Here is a 25,192-nt window from a genome sequence, read left to right as displayed (position 1 = left end):
AAAATAAATTATATTATATAAGAGTATTAAATAAAAATATGTCATTCATTACTAAAATTTTAAATGTCATTCAAATAAAGTTTTGTTTTTATTTTCTTACTGATATATCAAAAAAATTGTAAAGAAAATAAAATAATAATTAAACTAGTGCAGTTAACAAAAAATTAATTAAATTCCTCCGTTAATAATTTTTGTTATTGATCATAATAATGATCTAAAAATATTGACCATATGGTAACTTCTAATTTAATTTAATATTTTCCAATAAAATTATAAAAAACCATAAAAGTTATAAAATAAAAAGAAATTGTGATAATTATAAAAATACCAATTTTATTTTTTTACCTAATTTTCTTTCACCATACTTTTTAGTTATATATTTATTAAAAGAACACAGTCAATCCCGGGGGTAAAAGACTAGTTTCTTGTGAACTTTTGTGGTGGACAATGACATAGCAGCAGCCATCAGCGCCTACAAGCATCGGCTCGGCCCATGCCGTAGCTACCCTATATAGAGTATTGGCCAGCGAAACATAAAAAAATTAGGCCAGCGCTAGCAGAAGACTTGAGGGCCAAAAGCCCACTTGGACACAATATATTGGCAACTGCCGAACATCTTCCACCAAGGTAGTTGAACGAATTCAGCTATATCAACCGTTCTACTTTGAAGCTTTTTTTTCTTTTCATTATACAAACTACAATATAAACCAATAGTTTTGAGTTGAGAGCCTTCTCTCGTTGATTTCATCCCTGTCACTTACATCACAAAATGTTAAAATCACTTGCTTTGGCAGGTCACCAAATCATTATTCTTTTTTCATCTTCAAACACATGTTGAGGAGGAAACGAGCTACTACCACAAATCTGGAACCTGCATCTATATATTGTTTCATCCTAACTTATCAGGTCGGGTCCAATTCAATGGTCTTCATTTAATCATTTTTAGAAAGAAAACCCATTTCCCTCCCATTATCATTTGAGTAATTGAAGAAAAGTGTCGTGATGGCCAAAACCAAGAGAATCATCATCACCATTCTCCTAAGGCTTCTAGCTTTTGGTGCGACTCTTTCTGCAACCGTAGTAATGGTTACGAGCCATGAGTCTGCCAAGGTTATGAACATAAAATTCTCAGCAAAGTTCAGCAACTCACCAACATTCAAGTAAGAATCTTTTACTTTTTTTTGTTTTTTTTCTCCAGATGGAGCAATCATGATATATTTAGTTTCCTAATTATTATATTTTTTTGGCCGTGAAAATTGGGCATAGGTTTTATGTGACAGCGGATGCAATTGCAACCGGGTACGGCCTTATAGTTCTCTTCCTGTCTTCAAGAAGGTCGGTTGATCGCCTGATTGTGATTCTAGATGTGGTCATAGCGTTGATACTAACTTCGAGCATCTCAGCTGCTTTGGCAGTAGCTCAGATAGGCAAGAAAGGGGACAGTCATGCAGGTTGGCTGCCCGTTTGCAACCAAGTTCCAAAATTCTGCGACCATGTCACCGGCGCCCTTATAGCTGGTTTTGTTGCAGCGATAGCTTACTTGGTGCTCAATCTGTATTCTCTTCACGTTTTCCTCACTCCCCTTTTCCCAGTGTAACCTTAAACCAGAGAGATGCATGCTGATGCTGGTAAGGATTGGTTTAAGCTGCAGTCTTCTCTTGCGTACTTATAGCTATTTTTCTTCTATCAACTGTTTAGTAGTCTCATCTAGCTTTTGTAAAACGAACGTAATGGATCCCAGCCAACTTCTAAAATTTAGCTGTGTCGTCTCTCGGTAGTTATTGGAGTAGAAGATGTATATTGTTTAGATATGTTATATTTGATGGTTGATATATTGAAGTGGTGTTTGTATTTAAATTTATGTGAATTATAAAAATGTAAGCATGGTTTGGTATTATTAAAGCAGTCCTTTTTCTTTTTATCCTTCTCTATTTTGTATGCCAAGTCAGGCCCACATATAGGGCAGACGAGGGTTTGAAGAAAAAAGGACAAATTACATGCTACAAAATGGCATTGTTTTGTTAAAAAGTTGAAGGTAAGAAGAATTATGTCACATGATACCCATTTCATCCCCTTCTAAAAATTACTAGATTTTTGAAGACAAAGGCATGTGCCAGATCTTTAAATTTTTTGGGGTTAGAAAATGACAAAAACCAAGTTGCCACAGCAGAGATTCACTTCTACCAAAATAATAATACATTAATTAAAGCCCGCAAGGATGTCTTTTGATCTGGTGGTGGAATTCCGTAAAATAAATCATCTCAACGGTTGCCCCTCTGGTTTCTAGTTCCAGTAAGTTACGTTCCGTTACAACATTGCCAAACTAAATACATTGTGTTTTCCAATCAAAGATAAGTGGATCTACCGCCGTGCTTCTCACTCACGGCTTCTGCACGTGGATCTACATTTTCTGCAAAGGAATCATCCCTTGCTTTCGTGTATTATCTATTGATAAGATATTTAAAATTTTACCCTGGGTTGAAATATTCAAATTGAGGATGATCTTAAACCAAAATAAAGATCCCTTTTGCCTTTTTGATCAGCCACTTCATTTCTCTCAAAGTCGCATGCTTCTTTTTTTTAATCGCTCTTTCACTTAACAGATTCTCTCTGTCTGGCTCCTCTCAGGAAAAAAAGAGTAAAGCTTCAGTCTTTCTGAGTTTGCATGAACGGCAAGAATGGAGAAAGGGATGTTTTGAAGTGGATTAAGGAATACGAGAAGTAAATTATGACTTCTTTAAGGCAACGCCCTGTTCCCACGCGCGGCCGTGGTGCAAACCCACGCTCGCAGCCGCCGCCGCCTATGCAACAGGTTTACAACATAATCCCTGTCCACGACCTTATAGCAGACCACCCGTCGCTTCGACACCCGGAAGTACGCGCAGTCGCGTCGGCCCTGTTACGTCCGGTTTTAAACCTTCCGAAACCACCGTTCGTAACGTTGGCGCCAAACATGGACCTGATGGACTGGTTAGGCGTCTCCTTCGGTTTCCAAAACGACAACGTTCGGAACCAAAGGGAAAACCTCGTCCTCCACTTAGCCAACTGCCAAATGCGCCTACAACCGCCTCCTGCGAACCCCGACGAAGTCCACCGCGGCGTCCTCCAAAGTTTTCGCAAGAAGTTACTCCACAACTACACTTCATGGTGCTCTTTCCTCCGCGTCAAACCCCACGTCCACCTCCCCTCGCGCCGGGGAAACAGCTACGACCCAACCCGGGAGCTCCTCTACGTTTCACTGTACCTCTTAATCTGGGGAGAAGCCGCCAATCTTCGCTTCTGTCCGGAGCTCCTCTCTTACATTTACCACCACATGGCGATGGAATTAACCAAGTTTCTGGATCAACACATCGATGAATTTACCGGGAGGCCCTTCGTGCCTTCGATTTCAGGTGACTGTGCTTTCTTGAAATCCATCGTTATGCCATTTTACCGAACGATTAAAACGGAAGTAGAGAATAGCAGGAACGGAACTGCGCCGCATTCGGCTTGGAGAAATTACGATGATATAAACGAGTATTTCTGGAGTAGAAGGTGTTTTAAGACCTTGAAATGGCCGATTAATTATGAGTGTAATTTCTTTGATACGGCACCAAAGACTGAAAGAGTTGGGAAAACTGGGTTTGTAGAGCAACGATCATTTTGGAATGTGTTTAGGAGCTTTGATCGACTGTGGATTCTATTAATTCTATTTTTACAGGCTTCCATTATTGTTGCTTGGACCGGGAAGAAGTTCCCCTGGGATGCTTTGAAGGAAAGGGATGTTCAGGTGGACTTGTTGACGGTTTTTATTACATGGGCCGGTCTTCGGTTTTGGCAGTCAGTGCTTGATGCCGGGACTCAGTACAGTTTGGTATCCAAGGAGAGGGTGTGGCTGGGAATACGGATGGTATTGAAGAGTATGGCTGCTTTGACTTGGATTGTTGTGTTTGCAGTTTTCTATCAGAGGATTTGGAGTCAGAAGAATGCTGATAGGGGTTGGTATCCGGAAGCAGACCAAAGGATTGTTACCTTTCTCGAGGCTGTCTTTGTGTATCTTATTCCGGAGATGTTGTCGATATTGTTTTTTGTGATTCCTTGGGTTAGGAATTGGATTGAAGGGTTGGATTGGATGGTGGTCTCTTGGTTGACATGGTGGTTTCATACTCGGACTTTCGTCGGACGTGGACTGAGGGAAGGTTTGGTTGATAATATCAGGTACACTTTGTTTTGGATTGTGGTATTGCTTTGGAAGTTCTCATTCAGTTATTTTCTTCAAATAAAGCCCCTGGTTGGTCCTACAAAGGTGCTTTTGAATCTTCCTAATGTAAGGTATAACTGGCATCAGTTTTTTGGTAATAGTAATAGATTTGCTGTTATGTTGCTGTGGACGCCTGTTGTTCTCATCTATTTTGTAGATTTGCAAATCTGGTATTTGGTTTTTTCGTCCTTTGTGGGTGCGACGAATGGGTTGTTTTCTCATTTGGGTGAAATCAGGAATATGGAGCAGCTTAGGCTTAGGTTTCAGTTCTTTGCAAGTGCAATGCAGTTTAATCTTATGCCTGAGGATCAGCTGCTGAGTCCCAAAGCAACACTGGTGAAGAAATTCCGCGATGCAATTCATCGACTGAAGCTTAGATATGGACTTGGTCAGCCGTACAAGAAGATTGAATCAAGCCAAGTGGAAGCAACAAGGTTTGCTTTGATATGGAATGAAATAATTATTACTTTGAGGGAGGAAGATCTCATTAGTGATAGAGAAGTTGAGCTCATGGAACTGCCACCTAATTGTTGGAATATTAGGGTAATTCGATGGCCCTGTTTTCTCCTCTGCAATGAGTTTCTTCTTGCTCTCAGTCAGGCAAAAGAGCTGGCAGATGCACCTGACTTGTGGCTTTGGGTGAAGATATGCAAAAATGAGTATGGGCGGTGTGCTGTTATTGAAGCTTATGACAGCATCAAGCATGTGCTTCTTACCCTCATTAGATATGGTACAGAAGAGTATAACATAGTCTTAACATTGTTTGAGAAGATAGACTTGTGTGTGCAGAACGGGCAGTTAACTGCATCATACAAGATGGCTGTGCTACAGAAAATTCATGGCAAACTAGTATCACTTATTGATCTACTAGTGAAACAGAAAAATGATCTAAGTCAGACAGTAAATCTATTGCAGGCACTCTATGAACTTTGTGTTCGAGAATTCCCTAAGAAGCAGAGGCCCATTTATGAGTTGATGGAGGAAGGTTTGGCACCCAAAAATGTGGCAGCTGATGAAGGTCTGCTTTTTGAGAATGCTATCAACATTCCTGATGCTGAGGATGCTGATTTCTATAAGCAGCTGAGGCGTTTGCAAACAATTCTTACTTCGAAGGATTCAATGCATAATGTTCCTCTGAATCTGGAGGCTAGGAGGCGCATTGCTTTCTTTAGCAACTCACTGTTCATGAACATGCCTCATGCCCCTAATGTAGAGAAAATGATGGCTTTCAGTGTTTTGACTCCGTACTATGATGAAGATGTTTTGTATAAGAAAGGGATGCTTCAAGACGAAAATGAAGATGGAATTTCTACATTGTTCTATCTTCAAAAGATATACGAGGATGAGTGGAGAAATTTTATAGAACGGATGCGTAGGGAAGGGATGGATGATGATGAAGATGATATTTGGAGAGAAAAGCTGAGGGATCTTCGTCTTTGGGCATCATATAGAGGACAGACATTATCTCGTACAGTTAGGGGAATGATGTATTACTACAGGGCTCTTAAAATGCTTTCGTTTCTTGATTCAGCATCTGAGATGGACATACGAATGGGAACACAAGAAATTGCTACACATCATTCTTTAAACAACAGAAATCGTGATGCTATTAAGCTGCCGACTGCAAAGAAATTTAACCGAGCGGTTAGTGGTGTAAGTTTATTGTTCAAGGGACATGAGTATGGATTTGCTTTAATGAAATTCACCTATGTAGTCACCTGCCAGTTGTATGGACGACAAAAGGCTAAGGGAGAGAGCCATGCTGAGGAAATTCTGTTTTTGATGAAAAACAATGAAGCTCTTCGAGTTGCATATGTAGATGAGGTTGAGTTAGGGAGAAATGAGGTTGAGTATTACTCTGTTCTAGTAAAGTATGATCAACAGCTGCAGAGGGAGGTAGAGATTTATCGCATTAGGTTACCAGGACCCTTGAAACTTGGGGAAGGAAAACCGGAGAACCAGAATCATGCCATAATTTTCACTCGAGGTGATGCAATTCAGACCATTGACATGAATCAAGACAATTATTTTGAGGAAGCACTGAAGATGCGGAATTTGTTGGAGGAGTTCAAGACCAATTATGGTATTAGGAAGCCAACTATTCTTGGAGTTCGTGAGAATGTCTTCACAGGTTCGGTTTGGTCACTTGCTTGGTTTATGTCTTAGAAAAACAAGTTGTGTTCAATTTATTTATATATTATATCTATTTCCTATATATATTATAAACATTTTGTATATTATAATGTTACATATATTTTAATTTCTATTTGTTGTATGCATTATATACCATACTTATTGATCTAATTCATTTTATTGATAGGTTCTGTTTCGTCACTTGCACGGTTTATGTCTGCTCAAGAAACAAGTTTTGTGACCCTTGGTCAGCGTGTTCTAGCTAACCCGTTGAAGGTGAGAATGCACTACGGTCACCCAGATGTGTTTGATCGATTCTGGTTCTTGACTAGGGGTGGAATTAGTAAAGCTTCTAGGGTGATTAATATCAGTGAGGACATATTTGCAGGCTTCAACTGCACTTTGAGAGGTGGTAATGTAACTCACCATGAATATATACAGGTGGGTAAAGGAAGGGATGTGGGATTGAATCAGATATCTATGTTTGAGGCCAAGGTTGCAAGTGGAAATGGTGAGCAGATATTAAGTAGAGATGTCTACCGGTTGGGTCATAGGTTGGACTTCTTTCGGATGTTTTCTTTTTTCTTCTCAACTGTTGGGCACTACTTTAACACAATGGTGGTTGTACTGACTGTTTATACATTTTTATGGGGTCGCCTCTATCTTGCCCTTAGTGGTGTTGAAGGTGGAGCCAAGAATCAAAGTATCAGCAGTGAGGCTGTTGGAACAATCTTGAATCAGCAGTTCGTAATACAGCTTGGTCTGTTCACTGCCCTTCCAATGGTTGTCGAGAACTCTCTTGAACATGGGTTTCTTCCGGCAATTTGGGACTTCTTGAAAATGCAATTGCAGCTGGCATCATTTTTTTTCACTTTCTCTATGGGAACTCGAACCCATTTCTTTGGTCGGACCATCCTTCATGGGGGGGCCAAATACCGAGCCACTGGACGTGGTTTTGTGGTTGAGCATAAGCGCTTTGCAGAAAATTATCGACTTTATGCTCGAAGTCATTTTGTCAAGGCAATTGAGCTTGGTGTTATTCTAGCAGTGTATGCTTCTTATAGCCCACTCGCTAAGGATTCATTTGTTTATATAGCATTGACCATTTCAAGTTGGTTCCTTGTTGTGTCATGGATAATGTCCCCTTTTGTGTTCAACCCGTCTGGCTTCGATTGGCTGAAGACTGTGTATGATTTTGACGATTTTATAAATTGGATATGGTCTAGTGGTGGTGCAGCTTCAGAAGCCAATAAGAGCTGGGAAATATGGTGGTACGAGGAACAAGACCATTTAAGAACAACCGGTCTGTGGGGAAAGCTTCTAGAGATAATTTTAGACCTTCGCTTCTTCTTCTTCCAGTACGGTATTGTGTATCAGTTGGGCATTGCTGGCAAGAGAACCAGTGTAGCTGTTTACCTGGTATCTTGGACGTTCATGATTGTGGCTGTTGGGATCTATGTGGTTATAGCATATGCCCAAGACAAATATGCTGCCAAAAAGCACATCTACTATCGAGTTGTTCAGCTTGTAGTCATTGTACTTACGGTGCTTGTGATTGTCTTATTGCTAGAGTTCACTCCGTTTAAGTTTACTGATCTCGTTACAAGTCTTATGGCATTCATTCCTACGGGATGGGGTCTGATATCAATTGCCCAAGTTCTTAGACCTTTTCTGCAATCCACTATGGTGTGGGATACTGTAGTTTCCTTGGCACGGCTTTATGATCTGTTGTTTGGATTGATTGTCATAGCTCCTGTGGCATTGGTATCGTGGTTGCCTGGATTCCAAGCCATGCAGACAAGAATCTTATTCAATGAGGCATTCAGCAGAGGTTTGCAGATTTCTCGCATTATTTCCGGCAAAAAGTCCACAGCATGATGTTAAGGTAACATTTTTATCCATAGTTCAGTTTAAACATTTGCATTTATTGTCCAGTAATATTTGTTCTGTCTATGCGTGTATAGTTGGCGTTTGCTCTGGATGGCATGTTTTGTTTTGTGTACATGTATGTTTTGACTCAAGTTGAATTTGCCAAAGTTTTTTTATGCGAGCAAATTGTGCGTGCTGTGTTTGACAAATATGTTTTTGCAGCTATGAGCCGCACATTCTCCACTTGCTTGAAATCTTGTCCTGGCATCAGTTAGTGATTAGCAGTGGATGACCTTGGACTAACCTCGTAAGCTTTCATATTTTGGCGTATCTAAAACTACGTTGTTGGAATCTTGACAAATTGGGATCTGACAACATGATTCATTTTTTCTTTAGATTAAGATGAAGGCTGGTTTTCATCTTGATTTCTTTCCCTTGTTATCTGATTATATATCTCTATTCGTTCATTTGTTAAGCAGACATGTTTAAATGAAGAACTCTGTGCTGTCTTGGGGCCTTGGCTCTACCCTGAGATAAGAAAGCAATATTGCTGACCGGAAATGCGATAGGGACTTTGTTGAGAAAAGGGTAGAGCTTGAAGCTTTGAAGGAATCAGATGTAAAGAAATTTTGGACTATAAAATAACTCACATCCCGTGTCACTCGTGCTTTGCTTTGATACCATTGCAGCCGAGGACCATGATTCCATATCCTGATCTTCCCTTTCCTGTTGACCTCATTCATTTCTAATCTAGGCAAAAGAATTACGTTAGTTTAAGATCTTTTTTTTGTTGTTGTTGTTGATAATAAAGTTAGCTTCAAATCTTGCAAGTTATTTATGTATAGTTTGAATCAGTTCATAAAGTTTCTATAACGTTTTTCACATTTAACCTACAAATTCAATGTTCCAGTTCCAAGCTACACGTGTCCCCAGAACAGTTAAAAATTAAAATACAGAGTTAATTGCACAGAGAGAATAATTAGCTATAATTGCAGCAAAAATTTGCATCAATTTAGTTAGTGAACGGGGCTGCTTCAATACAAAAGCTAAAATTAGCAGGGGCATACACTTTAATGCCACAAAGGTGGATGGTAAATTTTTTGCTTCGCAGGAACATGTGCGTTGGCAATCTCCACTGGTATAAAGATCGTGTAATCCTGAGATTGAAAACATGAGCAGCCATTATTTGCAAAACCAAGCCATGGAAGAAAATCCATCTCAAACAGCAGCAGCAATCTTCTCTGGATTCTTAACAGCTGCCTTTAACGGCTTTCCATCGGTTTTGATTTCTTGTTTTTCAATTCCTTGTATATCGGTTATTCTCAACTTAGTCAGTTCCTGACACATAACAACAACAATCAAGAAATATCAAATACAAATGCAGTCGGGTTCAACGAACAAAACTACAGTGAATGACAATAAATGGCCGGCCCTTGGCAGGCATACCTGACGATGTCCTTTGGTTCGACGGTAATTCTTCCTTCTCTTTTTCTTAAAAATAATCACCTTAGCATCTAATGCCTGACAGAAGAAGAATACAATGCAATAAGAAAATATTTATGTCCAATGAATGAATGCTAATGCAATGTTTTAGAGAAGCAAATGATCTGGAGACCAGAAACCAACTGAAGCTATGGGAAAAAACAGTAAGGTGTATGGCATGAAGAGAGACGAAGATCAAAGCAAAGCTTACATGCTCCTCGACAACAGCATGAACAGCTGCATCCGGAAGTATAGGCCTACCGATAATAGTTTGGGTAGGTGATCCCAGCAAGAGCACCTTGTTCAAAATCAACTGCAATAGAGACATTAGACACCCATAGAAGAGCATAATTCAGGGAAACAGTTACCAGTTGAAATTCTAACACACGAGGTTAATACATGATGAAAGCTACCGACAGTTAATTGAAACACATGAAGATCAAATTTAATGAACAAGATAAACTTCTTACCCAAACTCTCATTTGTAAGCAAAAAATTCATATTAAACGTTCAAAAAGATTTATCGAATACAAATCTTCTTCGATAAGCAGAATGAAGAACTAAACTTACCTTGTCATTGACTTCGCAGAATTTCAATCTCTCCGTGAAAATTGAATCTCCGTTGCTCACCTTAAACTGGTGCGATCCAATCTTGAAAAAAGAAAAACAGAAATTAATAAATAATCCCCAATGTTTTCGACAATTAAAACAAAAACCCAATCAATTACATACCTGAACCACTGCGAAAACTGGCTCATAGTCTTTGAATACCCGGTCGGAACGCTGGAGAGGGCCCAGCACTTTGTACCCAATAGCAACAGCCTCCGTCTCCTTCTCCTCAGGCGAGTAATCCCTACCTAAATCCGATGCCGCGTTGTCGTTCTCTGCTTCCACATCGCTGGCCTCTTCCATTTCCACTTCCACTTCGGTCTCGCTATCTTCGCTTTTGCTGGATGAGAAGTGACGAGAATGGGACCAGAAGCTAAACCATGAGAGCTCCGAATTGGGGATGGTTATTGCCGGATTCGGTTTTCGGGTTAGGACTTCGACGGCGGACAGAGGCGGCATCTTTTTCTGAGAAATGATAGCCGTGGCGTGGCGGGCCAGTGATAGGAGGCACCGTCGATGAGCCATGAAAACTTGACGCTGGTTCCCTTTTTTTTTTTTTCAGGTTTAAGAGCTCAGGCTAGGGTTTGACACTTTAGCTGGGAGAAACTATCACCTTTTTTTTTTTTGTGAAGCAACACCGTAATTTTGAATCTGCGTATCTAATATTGTCGTATATAAATTAGGATTAATTTTTGACTTGTGAACTGGATGAAGTGTTAATTAAGCTTTAAAACTTTTATATCATTTTAGGGTTATTTAGGGTTGTAATATGTCTAGATTAAACATTTGGTATTTATTTGTGTCAAATTATAAATTAAAATTTTAAAGATTAAATATATTTTATGCAAAATTTTTAAAACTTAAATGGTTGTCGAACTTATCATATTATTTATTCGTATGGTTTAATTAAATAAATTGTTAAAAACATAAAAATAAAAATATTTTGAAAAATAAAAAAACTTCTTCAATCGATTTTTTTAGCCTAATTCTACTAGCTCGTATCAGTTTGCGGGCTAAACGGTCTGAAGCTTCTTCCTGGACTAGTACGGTTGGTTCAAACAACCATGATTCAAAGTCTTTACACATCATACATTTGGAATTTAATCATCCAACTTTTATTTTTAAGAATATAATCTCTCAACTTTATAGATTTATAAATCTGCTTGAAAATTATATATAAACATGTAATATTTTAATTGAAAAACTAACTATATTAACTATTTAAACTAATTAATAAAATTATAAAAATATAGAAACCAGTATAAAAATTGAATTTTAAATTTAAATATATTAGAAGGATAAAATTGAAAATTAAAATTTTTAATAAAAAGAAAAGAAAAGAAGTTGAGGAGGAGGAAGGTCCACCTACCTTTAATATATAGATAACCTTTAGTTGAAATTTTATTATTTCGAGCTACTAATTGATGTCATATTTTAATTCCAATCTATTTACATCTCAGTTAATTTGTTAGATTAATTTAAATTTTAACTTTTATGGCTTGAATCATAGAGTTCATATAAATTTTAATATCTAAATTTGGCAATTACGTTCACGTAAGTATCTATATATATTTTTTTCACTTTACTACTTGAACTTGACAACTAGATTTATTTTAATATATGAATTTAAATATTTGATGATGTGACCAATGTTCTTAAAATATGATTGGATTGATTGAAACGAGAACCACCGGTATATTAGCCCAAACAAAGGGGTTGAACTGATTGACTCATAAACTACTTGATACTGGTAAAAATCGAAAATTAGGACAAAAACCAGTAGTTGATCAGGTTAAACAAATTGAATATTTTTTTATGAATTTTTAATTATTTATTTAATTATTGTTAGTCTAGCAATTGAACCAATCAAACCGATTGAATAAAGAACTAATGGTTTGACCAGTTCAACCACTAGCCCGATTATTAGAACATTCTATGTAGGACTGTACCACGTTTAAAATTTTATATAATTTTTTTAAAAAAAATTCAAAGTAATTTCTGCTAAATTTTTGAAGAAGTACTCCTGAATTAAACAAATCAAATTCATTTGGTAAAATAAAATATTGATGTTAAAAATACTAATGTTTGAGTGCATTTTATTTTATTTTTTAAAAAAAGTATTATTTTATGGTTGTGATAAATAATAGTTTCCGGCATATGATGTAAAAACTCTTTTTAACAGTAGTTATTTCTTTAAATGCGGATATGAATGGATTCATAGGTTACGCAAGCAAGACTGTACAAAAGCTTCTTTCAGGGGATGCTAATTTTGCACCTTTAGTTGGGTGAATGCTCATGTGTGAGTCTGCATTTGCAGATTGGCTCTGTTTGCAATTCCATTGCTGTTCTTGCCTAATCAATTCAGTAAGATGGCACCTAGAAGATCTCGTACCCATTCTGGATTGCACCGGCAGAACATGCTGCTCTGAACTTTCGGACAGGATCGTTATGGTGGGTATGTGTTTGCCCATCAACTATCTTGGGCATGAAAGTAACAAAAGATAGTGACACCTACCATTCATGTAAGACCCCACCCCTTATCCTACTAACATCAAAACCACCTTAATTCAAATATGAAACCTAAAAAATGAACTGTGAAGAAGGTGAGAATTAGGCTAAGCTATAATCTTTGCAAACACGGGGCCGCTGCCTTCTTCCTCTTTTCACAGATTACAAAATATAAAAATCAAAGAACAGAAGCAACAACAGGAAAGAGAAAAGAGTAATTTTAATTTAAGCAGAAAAAAGAAAAAAGACCTAAACCTAATCATACTTTTCTCTCCAAGAGTAAACCAAAAAGAAAACCCAAGAGAGACCCAATAAAATGTCGCCAACAGTTTGTCTAAGCCAATCCCAAGCCAAATCCTCCACTCTTCTCTCGAACCAGAACCTCCACATGGCCACGATAACATGCAAGACCGTGCAGCCTTTGGCAAAGAAGGATTGAAAGCTTTTGTCTTTCACAAAAGAGACCATGAACAACAAGAACCCAATCGCGAACAGGAGCAAACCCGAGAAAGAATCGGATGTCCGGATCAACAGCTGATCGTGCGGGGAGGAGCCCAGGAGTTTCGTGGCGGTCTCGATCCCGTGGGTGAAGGTGTAGATTCCCTTCATGTCGAACATCATGAGCGCGCCGCTTGATAAGGCGACCGCCGAGTGGAGGAGACAGATCAGCTTGAAGGCTGACGATGATGATGTGGTCATCGACATTTTTTTGGGGTTTTTTTCCTTCTAAATTCGATCTACGGTTATTAATTGTCAGGCAAAACAGGCATGGTTGTAGTTAAATTAAAACCCTAACCCCAAGCTCATCTTATGAAGAAAAAAAGGAAGAGGAAGAAAGGATTTTTCGTTAGCTTTAAGGTGATTTCGTTGGGTTTGTTTTTTTAAAGATTCTGCAGAGCTGGGTTTTTACCCAAGATAAGATCTGGCGGGACCCGCTTTGAGACATGAAAATAATCTGCTCGTCTTTTTGTCGACACGTGGCATTTTCTAATTAGTGCCGACAGGTAAAAAGAGTTTGTACTCTTTAAGATTTCCATATGGCAATAATATTAGAAAGAGGAAACATTAATGTTTTTAGATGGAAAATATAATTTTATATTTAGTAGGAAATATTAAATGGGTAAACTATAAAATAGTCACCCAACTATTAATATATTTTTGTTTGTCACTTAAGTTTAAAATTTTTATTTTAGTCATTAATATTATTAAAATTTAATATTTTAGTCACTACCCATTAAATGACTATCATTGGATTTTTTATCAAGCATAATAACAAATTTAGCCCTTTAATGTTTACAAATTCTATCAATTTAGTCATAAGTCTAAAGAAACCAACAAATTTTGCCCTTAGCTTTACACATTTTGTCAATTTTGTCTTGATTCTTAAAAATTTTAAAAAGAAAAAAACTTGTTCAGGGTTAAATTTGTTGAATTCTTTCAAATTAGGACTAAATTGATAGATTATGTAAACATTGAAAGGCTAAATTTGTTATTATGCTAATAAAAAGGTCACCATAAGTGATTTGAGGAGGAGTGATCAAAATATTAAATTTCGATAACATTAGTGACTAAAATAAATTTTTTTGAACTTGGTGACCAAAATAGAAATAATCTAATAGTTGTGTAACACCCCTAACAATTATCCGTCGCCGGAATAGGGTTACGAAGCATTACCAGACTTTACAGATTAATTACGGACATTTTACAACCTTTATTATTCATATCAAGAATTAATCATATAACACTCATATTGTCTCTTAGATTGGCCCTCGAGGCCAAATATACTCTTTAGAAGTGAATTGAGACTAAGCCAGATACTCAGGGAATTTTTCCCTAAATCTCAATAATTTTCTTAGGAATAGGGGACACACGCCTATGTGGCCGGCCGTGTGGCTCACACGGCTAGGTGACACGCTTGTGTCTTAGGCCATGTAGGAATTCGATATAAGGCACACGACCACGTTCCAGCCCGTGTCTTTACATGTGTAACTCTTTGACTTGGGTCACATGGCCATCCACACGCCCGTGTGGTAGGCCGTGTGAAGGGTGCAGGGGTCACACAGCCAAGCCACACACCCGTGTGCTAGGCTATGTGTAAAAACCTGGGTATTCTATTTTAAAATTCAAGGTGCAAGGGACACACGGCCAGACTACACGCCCATGTGCCAGGCCATGTGTCACACACGAATGAGACACACGCTCGTGTCTCTACCCGTGTGGACAAAAATAGGCCATTTTAAGGCCACCTTTCTCACCCTTTTTGATATCAACCTATACACAACATTTTAATACATTAAATAACCCCAATCAAACATTCAACACAAACCAAAAATCATGTTTTAAACATAACATATCAACACAAAACTCAATTACTTAAACCTACCAAAATAACTCCATTCATTGATTTACCAAATTCTACTACTAAACACATGCATACAAACATATATTTATAATTCACAACCATACTTCAAATTTAGCTATTTTCTAATCTAGCCTTAGACATGCCATATAAACCATAAAATGTATAACAAATCTACCGGAGTAACTGGATAGTGTGACCCGACGTGTTGATCCGATCATATGAACTTCTTGAAAATCTATAAAGAACATTAAACGACACAGGTAAGCTTAATGAAGCTTAGTAAGTTCGTTGGCTTTAACATAAATCTTACCAAACATACTATAATAATTCATTTAGGTAAATCATTTCATAAACATTTCCTGCCAATCACAACTCAATTGATGAATTCATTTATTTGAGCTCAATATCAATAATAACTTAAATTTTTCCACATTAATTTCATGTAGCACTTACCAATCCTTATCAAACCAGAGAACGTCTTACGAATTTGAGTACATCGTAAACAGAAGCCCGAAGACTCCACAGAAGCACATAAGTGCTAAACGAAAACCCGTAAGGGTTGAATGGAAACTCATAAGAGCTGAATGGAAACCCATAAGGGTTAATCTGAAGCTCAAAATGTAACGCCCTTAACCCGAATCCGTCGCCAGAATAAGGTTACGGAGCATTACCGAAGTTTACAAATTAATTATCAAACATTTCATTTCATCTAGTATTCATATTTGAAACCAATCAAAATTGTACATATTGTCCCTTAAACGAGCCCTCGAGGCCAAAATTTACGCATTAGAAACACATAGGGACTAAGTCAAAAATTCAAAAAAAATTTCGAAAATATTTAAAGTTTCCAACACTGTAAGGGTTACACGGCCGTGTGGTCATGCCGTGTAACTTACACGGTTTGGAGGCACGCCTGTGTCTCAAGCTGTATAGGTATTCAAAATAGGGACACACGGCCGTGTTTCAGCCCGTGTTCGTGAACATGTGAGTATACTGACTTGGGTCACACGGCCAAGTCACACGCTCGTGTGCTAGGCCGTGTGAGCATTCTGTTTTGTGCAAATTTAAGATACAGGGGACACACAACCGTGTCACCTGGCCGTGTGTCACACACGGTTGACACACACGACTGTGTCTCTGCCCGTGTGGATGAAAATAGGTCATTTTACAAGCCATATTTCTTACCCAATTTTCTGTCTATCTACAATCAACATTACATATATCAACAAGCTATAGTTAGACATTCATAAGCCAAAATAAATGGCTAAACTCAACACACTATATATAAGCCACCATTAAACAAAATACCTATGCATGCCATTATAACCAAAATCGAAACATTCAAAAATACCGATAGAACCGATGGATAGTGTGATATATCTCCGACAAGTTTCCAACCCAATCGAGCTTCTGATAATCTAAAAAGTAGAAGAAAACAAATACATATAGGGGTGTGCATAATTCGGGTAAAATCGAAAAAATTCGGTTAACCGACCGAATTCGTTTAATCAGTTAGTTAATCGAATTTTTCGGTCAGGGGTCGGTTAATTTTTATAATTTTTTGGTTAACGGTTAATTTGGTTCGAAACCGGTCGGTTAACCAAATTTTTTCGGTTAACCAAAAAAATTAATAAATAAAATTATCCAACCCAACCCAATTACCCAACCCAATAAAACTAAAACTAAAACTAAAACTAAAACTAAAGTCTATCCAATTACCCAACCCAATAAAACTAAAACTAAAGTCTGCCCAATTACCAACCCGATAAAAATAAAACTAAAGTCTAATTCTAAGTATCTACCCAATTATAGATGTTTTTTTTTATGTTTAATGCAAATGGAGATTTTTTGGAGAGAAGAAATGAATATAAATGGAGAATATTAAATACTTACATTTCAATTGTGTGTTAATTTCAAGAATTATGTAATATTTTTAATTATGTAGTGATTCAAAGACTTATGTAATGTTTTTAATTATGTAGTGATTTAATTCTGGTAATTCGAGTAATTCGGTCAATTCGGTTAATTTTTAACCAAAAATAAAAACCATACAATTTTCGGTTAATTCGGTTAACCGACCTAATTAACCGAAAAAATTTCGGTTCGGTTAATTTTTTTTAAAAAAATTTCGGTTCGGTTAACGGTTAAAAATTTTGGAAGTTCGGTTAATTCGGTTATAACTATTTCGGGTCGGTTAACCGAATGCATACCCCTAAAAACATAAGCAATGAATGCTTAGTAAGCTCGTATAAACTTTAATCATAATACTTCCTTTTCAAATATGAAATTTATACTTATCAAGAATAATCTAATATTGGTACCACAATACTCATGAAGTTATATTTAACAACTCACTAAGTGAATAAATCTACAATATCACTTATACATAATATTCTTAGCATAGTAGAATTTTAAACAACTTTAACTCTTCCAAAATTTCTTTATTTTCATTTGCGTTTCTTTACTTTCCACACTTATTCCATATGCATAAGACACCAGTCATAAGCATATCATTCAACCATAGATACAAGCTAGTGCATTTAAACATAGACATTTTTTGAATTAATCACACGATAACTCATTTTATAAGAAATTGCATAACTTAAAACTTACCATTCTTTCATGGGCACAAGTATATTTTCATTTGAGCATTTACCCTTTCAACGTATCATACAATAAACATATTACCATTTAACCAGTAACTTGGCACTTGTCAAGTGTCAACAACAAAAACACTTGTTAGCATACTTGAACATGTTTCATATACATTCAACATTGATAAACTTATTTTATCAACATATCACACTTGAATTTATTACTCATCACAACTTTAATCGATGAATACACTTATTTCAGATCAACACCAATAATAACATTAAGTCTTCAAACATTAATTTCATATGTCACTTATCAGATCTTACCGAATTGAGGAACGACTTACGGATATGAGTACATCGTATTCAGAAGCTCAAAGTTTGCATATAAGCACATAAGTGCTAAACAGAAACCTATAAGGGTTGAACGGAAGCTCGTAAAAGCTGAACGGAAGCTCGTAAAAGCTGAACGAAAACCCATAAAAGTTAAATTGAAGCTCAAAAGAGCTGAATGGAAACCCATTAAGGTTAAACTGAAGCTCAAAAGAGCTGAACAGAAACCCATTAGGGTGAAACGGAAACTCATATGAGTTAACTGAAGTTCATGAGAGCTAAACGGAAAGTAAACACGAAAGTTCGCAACAAATGTTGAACCTCAGTTTACTTGGGTAATTTGTCGTCAATTCCTTTGCATAGAACGACTGTACTCAATCCCGCGTTCCATTCTTTTCAAACATTCAATTCAATTTCATAACAATGATTTTATTTTCAACAATAACTATGAATAAATACATAATACTATCCATCAATTAATAAATAACATTAAAGTTTAACCATACGAACTTACCTGAATTGAATTGTAATAATTGCAGGAGTTTAGAGACTATTCCGTTGTTTTCCTTTTTCACAAGTATCTACGAAATCTTGATCTAAAATATAAAATTTGTAACACCCCTTACCCGTATTCGATGCCAGAATAGGGTACGAGGTATTACCAGAACACATACACTTTCAACCATATTAAACCGAGTTGTAAAATTTCATCTAAACTAAAACTTTCAAATTATTATTCTTGATTCGCTAATTAGGGTTTATGTTGCCCAATATACTCACAATATTTCACTTCCTCATCGTATGAATTTATAAATTTCCACTTACTTGTTGAATTCATCACAAGTACCTGAATTGATCCGTATCATTACATATTCTCATGTCGTCACATTTCCCTATTTAACTATTGTAATATATCAATTACTCAATATCTCATAAGGTAAGTGTCACATATACATTATCCATTCATCTCCCATACAACTATCAATATTAGCCACAAAGATAGTACAAATTTTCTCTATTCGATGTTAAACCAAAACATGTTACTTCATTACCAACTAACCTTACTAAATATACACTTTATACTAGCCCAAGTGTTTAACCATTCACCCATGACATAAATATATTTTATCTATTATTACAGAATATAGATGTGCTACCCAAATCATAATTCACCTCACATAGTAGCCGAGTTAATTTTTATCATTTGTCAAATAAATTACAAAACAAGTTATATAACAAAATATAGACACATTTTAAACCTTACCAATAAACAAATTCTTATGGCATTAAATAATCATCACGCATCAAAGACAGACGTACTTGACATTTCCATCACATAAACCGAATTAATCAGTGCAACCTCAATGATGTAATCATCGTTTTAACTTACTTAACCAAGCCAAATTCTACCATCATCTCACACATAGAATGACCCACCTATCATACTTCTCAATTATGTCACTTAATAGACCAAATATACCTAACCTTTATCATCATGATCAATCCACAACCAAAATACATCCATATATCAAAATTACTACACACACATATATATACCAAGACTAAATTTCTTAAACATTTGATCAATTGCTTTTCAATACCGCAATAATTCTTTCAATACCAGTACGTATTTACCATTCAATTTACCACTGACCGATTATAATCGAGCATATAACCATTTATACACAATTCATTCATATATTTTATTGTCCTCCTCCTACTCTCCATTTCACATCCTTAATGTATATAACACGTTTAATAACATTATACATAATTTCATTACTCACTTATATGTAAATTTAAAGCTGCCCATCTGAGTTAGAGTCACTAAATCATTTTATTCCGGAGCTATGGAGCTCCAAATTAAAATCCGTTAATTTTTTCTGAAACTAGATTCATATATCTTTTCACCATAAAAATTTCAGAAGACTTAGCCAATAAGTATAGTTTATTCTTTAAAATTTCCCCTGTTGCACTGCTAGACAGTTCTGCCCTCTCTTTACTAAAAATTGATTATCTCATTGTACAGAATTCAGATGGTATTCCCGTTTATTTTTCATGAAAATAGACTCGTTCAAGATTCTAAAAATATAAAGTTTAACCCATAATTAATTTTGTACAATTTTTAATTATTGCAATTTAATCCTTGATCCAAGCTTAATAATTCTCATACATATCAATAACAGCCCATGAATTCCATGAAATTTTAGAATTTTTCCACAATTTCAATACTTATCAACTTAATCCCAAAACATGTTTTCATCCAAAATTCTTTAATAAAACACCTTTAAATATCTATTAACATATCAATTTCATCATAAAATAACAAAAATCATATAAAATTATCAATGGTATCTTCCTAAACTTTCAACAAAATGAGAAACTAGTAGAATACTAAGTTGGACCTAATTGTAAAAGTTTAAAAATATAAAAATTTCAAGGAAAAAGTAAGAATTACACTTACTTGAAGCTAAAATATGGAAGACCAGCTCTAAACCCTCTTCCATGGTTGTTTCCCACCGATATTTCAAGAATAAATGGTCTTGAAATCCTTAAAATAAATTTTGGCCACATAAACTTTATTGTAATTCCAATTTTGTCCTTAAATACATAAAAATCTTTGATTTTTTTAACGGTATGCCGTCTCTGCCACTTAAGTTGGTCCATTTACTCTTTTAGTCCTTTCTTATTTAATTGTTAAGCTATTTAATCACTTTATCAAGTTTTGCATCTTTTCAATTTAGTCTTTTTTAATTAATTGATTGCTGAAACGTTAAAATTTTCTGACGAAACTTTAACACTACCATATTGACACTCCGTAAATATTTATAAAAATATTTACGGCTCGATTTATAACATTGAGGTCTCGATACCTCTTTTCCTCAATTTCTTAACTTAATAAATTTTTATAAAACACAAGTTACTAATTCAAAAATCTCTTACAAATCATATTTGACTTGTAATTATTAAATAATAAAATTCTGAGCTTATTTTCTGAATTTGGTGATCTCGTACCACTTGTTTTCAACATTTCTAAAAATCGGGCTATTACAAAATTACTCATTCATTAGCATATATTTAGGGCCCAATTCATTTCACTATTTATACCCTTCAATTTTTTGAATTTACATAATTACCCCAACTTTTACTACTTTTACAATTTAGTCCATTTTAAAAAATTACCCTTAAAATTTTACTTTTATTCAATTTAGTCCCCGAGCCCAAAACATACAAATTAACCATTTTAATGAAAACCCATGCTAGTTTAATATTCATATATTTTCCTCCTCCTCATCTACATTCCACAACCTTAATGTACATAACATTCTTATATGGTATATTATCTATAATTTTACTATTTACTTATGTTCATATCAAAGTCATCCACTTGAGTCATAGTCAATAAATTATTTATATCTAGAGATATAGAATTCTAAATTAAGATTTGCTTGATGTTTTGAAACTAGACTCAAATATCTTTCTACCATAAAATTTTTAGAATTTATAGTTTAGCCAATAAGTACGATAAAATCTTCAAATTTATCCTGTTCTACTTTTTGATAGCTTTGACCTTTTCTTACTAAAATTAATTATCTCTTAGTACGGGGTTTAGATGATGTTTATGTTTGTTTTTCTTGAAAATAGACTCATCAAGAATTTAAAACTATTTAAACCCCTAATTATTTTTTACAATTTTGATGATTTTTCAAAATCAGAACAAGGGAACCCGAAATCAATCTGACCCTATCTCACAAAAATTCATATCATAGAACATTATATAATAAAACTCCATTTTAACATCAATTTCATACTTTTCAATAATATCAAACTCAAAATAAATTGAAATCTTGATGTTCTTATCTTGTCTTATTGATTTCAATCTTTAACTTGATTTTCTCTCTCCTCCAGTTTCTATTTCTTGAATCTAACTTGATATTCTAGCTCCCCATTGTCTCCTTATTATTTTTCTCTCTTGGTAGCTATGGAAATTCTTTTGATTTCCAAGTGAAAATGGTGAATTTTTAGTAAAAGGACCAAATTGTAAAGAAAGGAAATTTTCTTTCTTCTCTTCTCTTCTCACGTGGGTGCATGGAAAGATGATGAAAATTCTTCATCTTTTTTTCCTTTTATACTTAATAAAACAATAATAAAATATCTCATTAAAATGTTAATAAAATAATATTTATCTAATTAAATAATTATAAAATATCATCAAAATATCTCTAATATCATCATTGCCTTCTAGAGTTCTCTCTATTTCTAATTGACCATTTTGCCCTTTATGATCTTTTAAAATTATATCATTGAGTCATCACTTAATTTGGTAAAATTGTGATTTAATCCCTTATAATTATTCACTTATTCAATTTGGTCCTAATTCATCCATTTCCTTAGTTTCTAGATCATTTCACCCTTAAAATATTTGCACTATTGGTCCTTCAACTTTTTCATATTTACACTTTAACCCCTTAAATTTTAAGAATTTACTCAGGAAACAAAACTTTTCCCACTTTTGTGATTTAATCCTTTCTTGAATTAATATGTCATAATATACTCCCCAATGTTGACATAACTCAAAATTTCCCTTTTTGTCACTTTATTTCCTTATTTTACTTTATCAAGGATACTATCTTACTTTCTTACTGTAGTAATTTTTGGGGTATTACACAGAAGAGCTAAACTGAAAGCCATTAGGGTTAAATTGAAGCTCAAAATAGCTGAACTGAAATCCAGAAAGGTTAATCTGAAGCTCATATGAGTTAACTGAAGCTCAAAGCTAAGCAGAAAGTAAACATGAGAGTTTGCAACAAATGCTAAACTCCGATTTACTTGGGAAATTTACCGTCAATTCCTCTTTACACTGAACGACTTTACTCAATCTTGTGTTCCATTCACTTCGAGCACTTGATTCAATTTCGTAAATTTATTAATACTTTTATTTCAACAAATTTTACAAATATATATAAAATACCATATATTATTTAACATGTAACATTAAAATTTAACCGTACGAACTTACCTGGGCTAAATTGTAAGTTTGTAGTAGTTAGGACTACTCTGCTAATTTCTCTTTTTCTCATTGATCTATGGGCTCTTGATTTAAAAATAAAATTATTCATTTATCAGTATATATTTCAATTCTAATTCACTTCACAATTTATACCCATCAATTTTGAAATTGCACAATTATCTCAACTTGTACAGTTTTTCAATTTAGTCTATCACTAATTAGCCCATCAAATAAGCTAATTTTTCTCAATTAACATTTTATCTAAATACTCTAAGCTATTACACAGCCTTTGATAAACAAAATTTAATATAAAACCCTAAGATTTAATATTTTTACAATTTAGTCCTAAAATCAATTTCTATTGAAATTACTTGATAAAATCATCATATAACAAAATTAGAGCTTCAATTCCATGTGAATTCATCATAAAAATTCAGCAATCATCAACGGTAACTTTCAAAATTATCCATGAAATCAAAAACTAATGAAATAAATAGTTGGACCTTATTGTAAAAGTCTTAAAACACAAAATTTCAAGGAAAAGAAAGAATTGAACTTACATGAAGTAAAATAAATAAAACCAGCTTAAAACCTTCTCCTATGGCATTTTGGTTGATAAATTGAAGAAGGATAGCCTAGAAAAGTTTAAAATTCAATTTATTTAAGTTAATATCATAAGATTTACAATTTTTCCCTTTAATCACATGATTTTTTGTTTTCTTTTCTGCTTATGCTGCCTCATATTTTAGGCATAATTGCTCCTTAAGTCCTCCTTTGTTCATTAATTAAGTAATTTAATCAATATTTCTTTAATTAACACGTTTTGCACTTTTTCAATTTAGCCCTTTTAGTTAATTAACTATCGAAACGTTAAAATTTTTAACGAAACTTTAATAGTACCTTAATGAAACTCCGTAAATATTTATAAAAATATTTACAGCTCGATTTATAAAATCGAGGTCTCAATACCTCGTTTTCAAACCAATTAATCTAACAAATATTTTTAAAGCATAATTCACTAATTCATAAGCCTTCCTAAATTCACAAATGACTCATAAGCACTATATAATAAAATTTACGAGCTCACTTCTTGAATTTAGTGGTATTGAACCACTGTTTCCGACACCACTGAAAATTGGGCTATTATAAGTTGAGTAACTAGTTTTATAGTTTATCCTTAAAAAATTGAAAGGAAATATAATTTTATTCATTCATTGCCATGTAGAAGTGAAAATGAGAGAATAAATTGAATTTTTAAGGTTAAAATAGGATTCTGGTCCCTATGCCTTTCATGTTTTAAGAATTTAATTTTCTTATAATTTAATCCTTAAATTTAAAAGTTCGATATATTAATATTCATTAGAATTTTCCATTGTCTATGCTAACATGAAATTTATTGATTTAATAATACTTGGTGGAATTTAAATGTAAAATATTAAAAAAGTAATCACAGTAAAAATAATTCTTTTCGATACTTTTAATTTCATCTAGAAAAATCGTGTTGTCTTTTTATTTGTTACTGATCTCCTATGGAATTTGATGATACAGACCAAAATGGAAGTTCCGCTATTTTAATTCTGTTAATTTTAGTTTGATTAATTTCTATTTTTCATGTTGTTAAATGCTGCGTTTGTTTTTTATTTTAATGGTACAATACAAATTGGGGAGGGGAGTCAGAGGTACAGGGGACCGTTTAATGAAACGGTGAGTTTTGTCCTATTTTGTATTTACAGCTGCTTTGTCTGTTTTGCTACACTCTTTTTAACCTCCAACAACAGATAGGAGGGGATATAAAAAACTTGGCTATTTTCACTCTGTTTGGCTTCTTCTTTCAACCTTCTTTCTCCTTTCTTCTTCTTTTTCCTCCTCTCTCACCTCTTACTTCTCTATTTAAGTTTGTCGACGATAACAAAGTTATCAGAACTAGAACAATCTCAATGGCTGGTGATGGAGTCACCACGAGATTACAAAAAGATATGGGAGTCATGCAGAAAGACACGGGAGTCATGCAGAATGATATGGGGGTGATGCAACAAGAACTCTCTCGATTG

The 25,192-nt window shown here is 34.7% G+C and overlaps 4 protein-coding genes and 1 non-coding gene across 9 annotated transcripts; 3 read left to right on the top strand and 2 right to left on the bottom strand.

The window, feature by feature from the left end:
* The first annotated feature begins 736 nt into the window (after nucleotides 1-736).
* On the top strand, nucleotides 737-1,921 carry LOC105767996 (CASP-like protein 1C1). Its single transcript, XM_012587668.2, has 2 exons — nucleotides 737-1,160; nucleotides 1,267-1,921. Exons 1-2 carry the CDS (start codon nucleotides 1,003-1,005, stop codon nucleotides 1,595-1,597), a joined length of 489 nt encoding a protein of 162 aa, XP_012443122.1. The 5' UTR covers nucleotides 737-1,002; the 3' UTR covers nucleotides 1,598-1,921.
* Nucleotides 1,922-2,365: 444 nt separating this feature from the next.
* LOC105767992 (callose synthase 11) lies at nucleotides 2,366-9,076 on the top strand. 5 transcript variants are annotated; one of them, XR_008196029.1, is made up of 5 exons: nucleotides 2,366-6,371; nucleotides 6,561-8,258; nucleotides 8,338-8,378; nucleotides 8,465-8,549; nucleotides 8,722-9,076. XR_008196029.1 is itself a non-coding variant. In XM_052630974.1 (4 exons), the coding sequence occupies exons 1-2, from the start codon at nucleotides 2,729-2,731 to the stop codon at nucleotides 8,249-8,251; spliced, it is 5,334 nt and encodes a 1,777-aa protein (XP_052486934.1). In that variant the 5' UTR covers nucleotides 2,366-2,728; the 3' UTR covers nucleotides 8,252-8,258; nucleotides 8,338-8,378; nucleotides 8,465-9,076. The 5 variants fall into 5 exon arrangements, 2 of the variants coding, with proteins under 2 accessions (XP_052486934.1, XP_052486932.1); XM_052630974.1 differs by having other exon boundaries at nucleotides 8,465-9,076; XR_008196027.1 differs by lacking the exon at nucleotides 8,338-8,378 and having other exon boundaries at nucleotides 2,369-6,371.
* Nucleotides 5,712-5,794, top strand: LOC128041489 (small nucleolar RNA J33). The gene has a single exon (XR_008196508.1). It is a non-coding gene; the product is annotated as a small nucleolar RNA J33 (small nucleolar RNA).
* Nucleotides 9,077-9,204: 128 nt separating the features above from the next.
* LOC105767994 (50S ribosomal protein L21, mitochondrial) lies at nucleotides 9,205-10,984 on the bottom strand. Its single transcript, XM_012587663.2, has 5 exons — nucleotides 10,457-10,984; nucleotides 10,295-10,375; nucleotides 9,936-10,037; nucleotides 9,689-9,763; nucleotides 9,205-9,580 (listed from the first exon to the last, which is right to left on the bottom strand). The coding sequence occupies exons 1-5, from the start codon at nucleotides 10,856-10,858 to the stop codon at nucleotides 9,461-9,463; spliced, it is 780 nt and encodes a 259-aa protein (XP_012443117.1). The 5' UTR covers nucleotides 10,859-10,984; the 3' UTR covers nucleotides 9,205-9,460.
* Nucleotides 10,985-12,879: 1,895 nt separating this feature from the next.
* Nucleotides 12,880-13,731, bottom strand: LOC105770415 (uncharacterized). The gene has a single exon (XM_012591611.2). It carries the CDS (start codon nucleotides 13,544-13,546, stop codon nucleotides 13,097-13,099), a length of 450 nt encoding a protein of 149 aa, XP_012447065.1. The 5' UTR covers nucleotides 13,547-13,731; the 3' UTR covers nucleotides 12,880-13,096.
* Nucleotides 13,732-25,192: the final 11,461 nt, after the last annotated feature.

Source organism: Gossypium raimondii, chromosome 5 (assembly GCF_025698545.1).
Source record: "Gossypium raimondii isolate GPD5lz chromosome 5, ASM2569854v1, whole genome shotgun sequence".
Lineage (NCBI taxonomy): Eukaryota > Viridiplantae > Streptophyta > Magnoliopsida > Malvales > Malvaceae > Gossypium > Gossypium raimondii.
The sequence above is the reverse complement of the archived record's forward strand: the minus strand, read 5'-3'. Positions and strand labels throughout refer to the sequence as shown.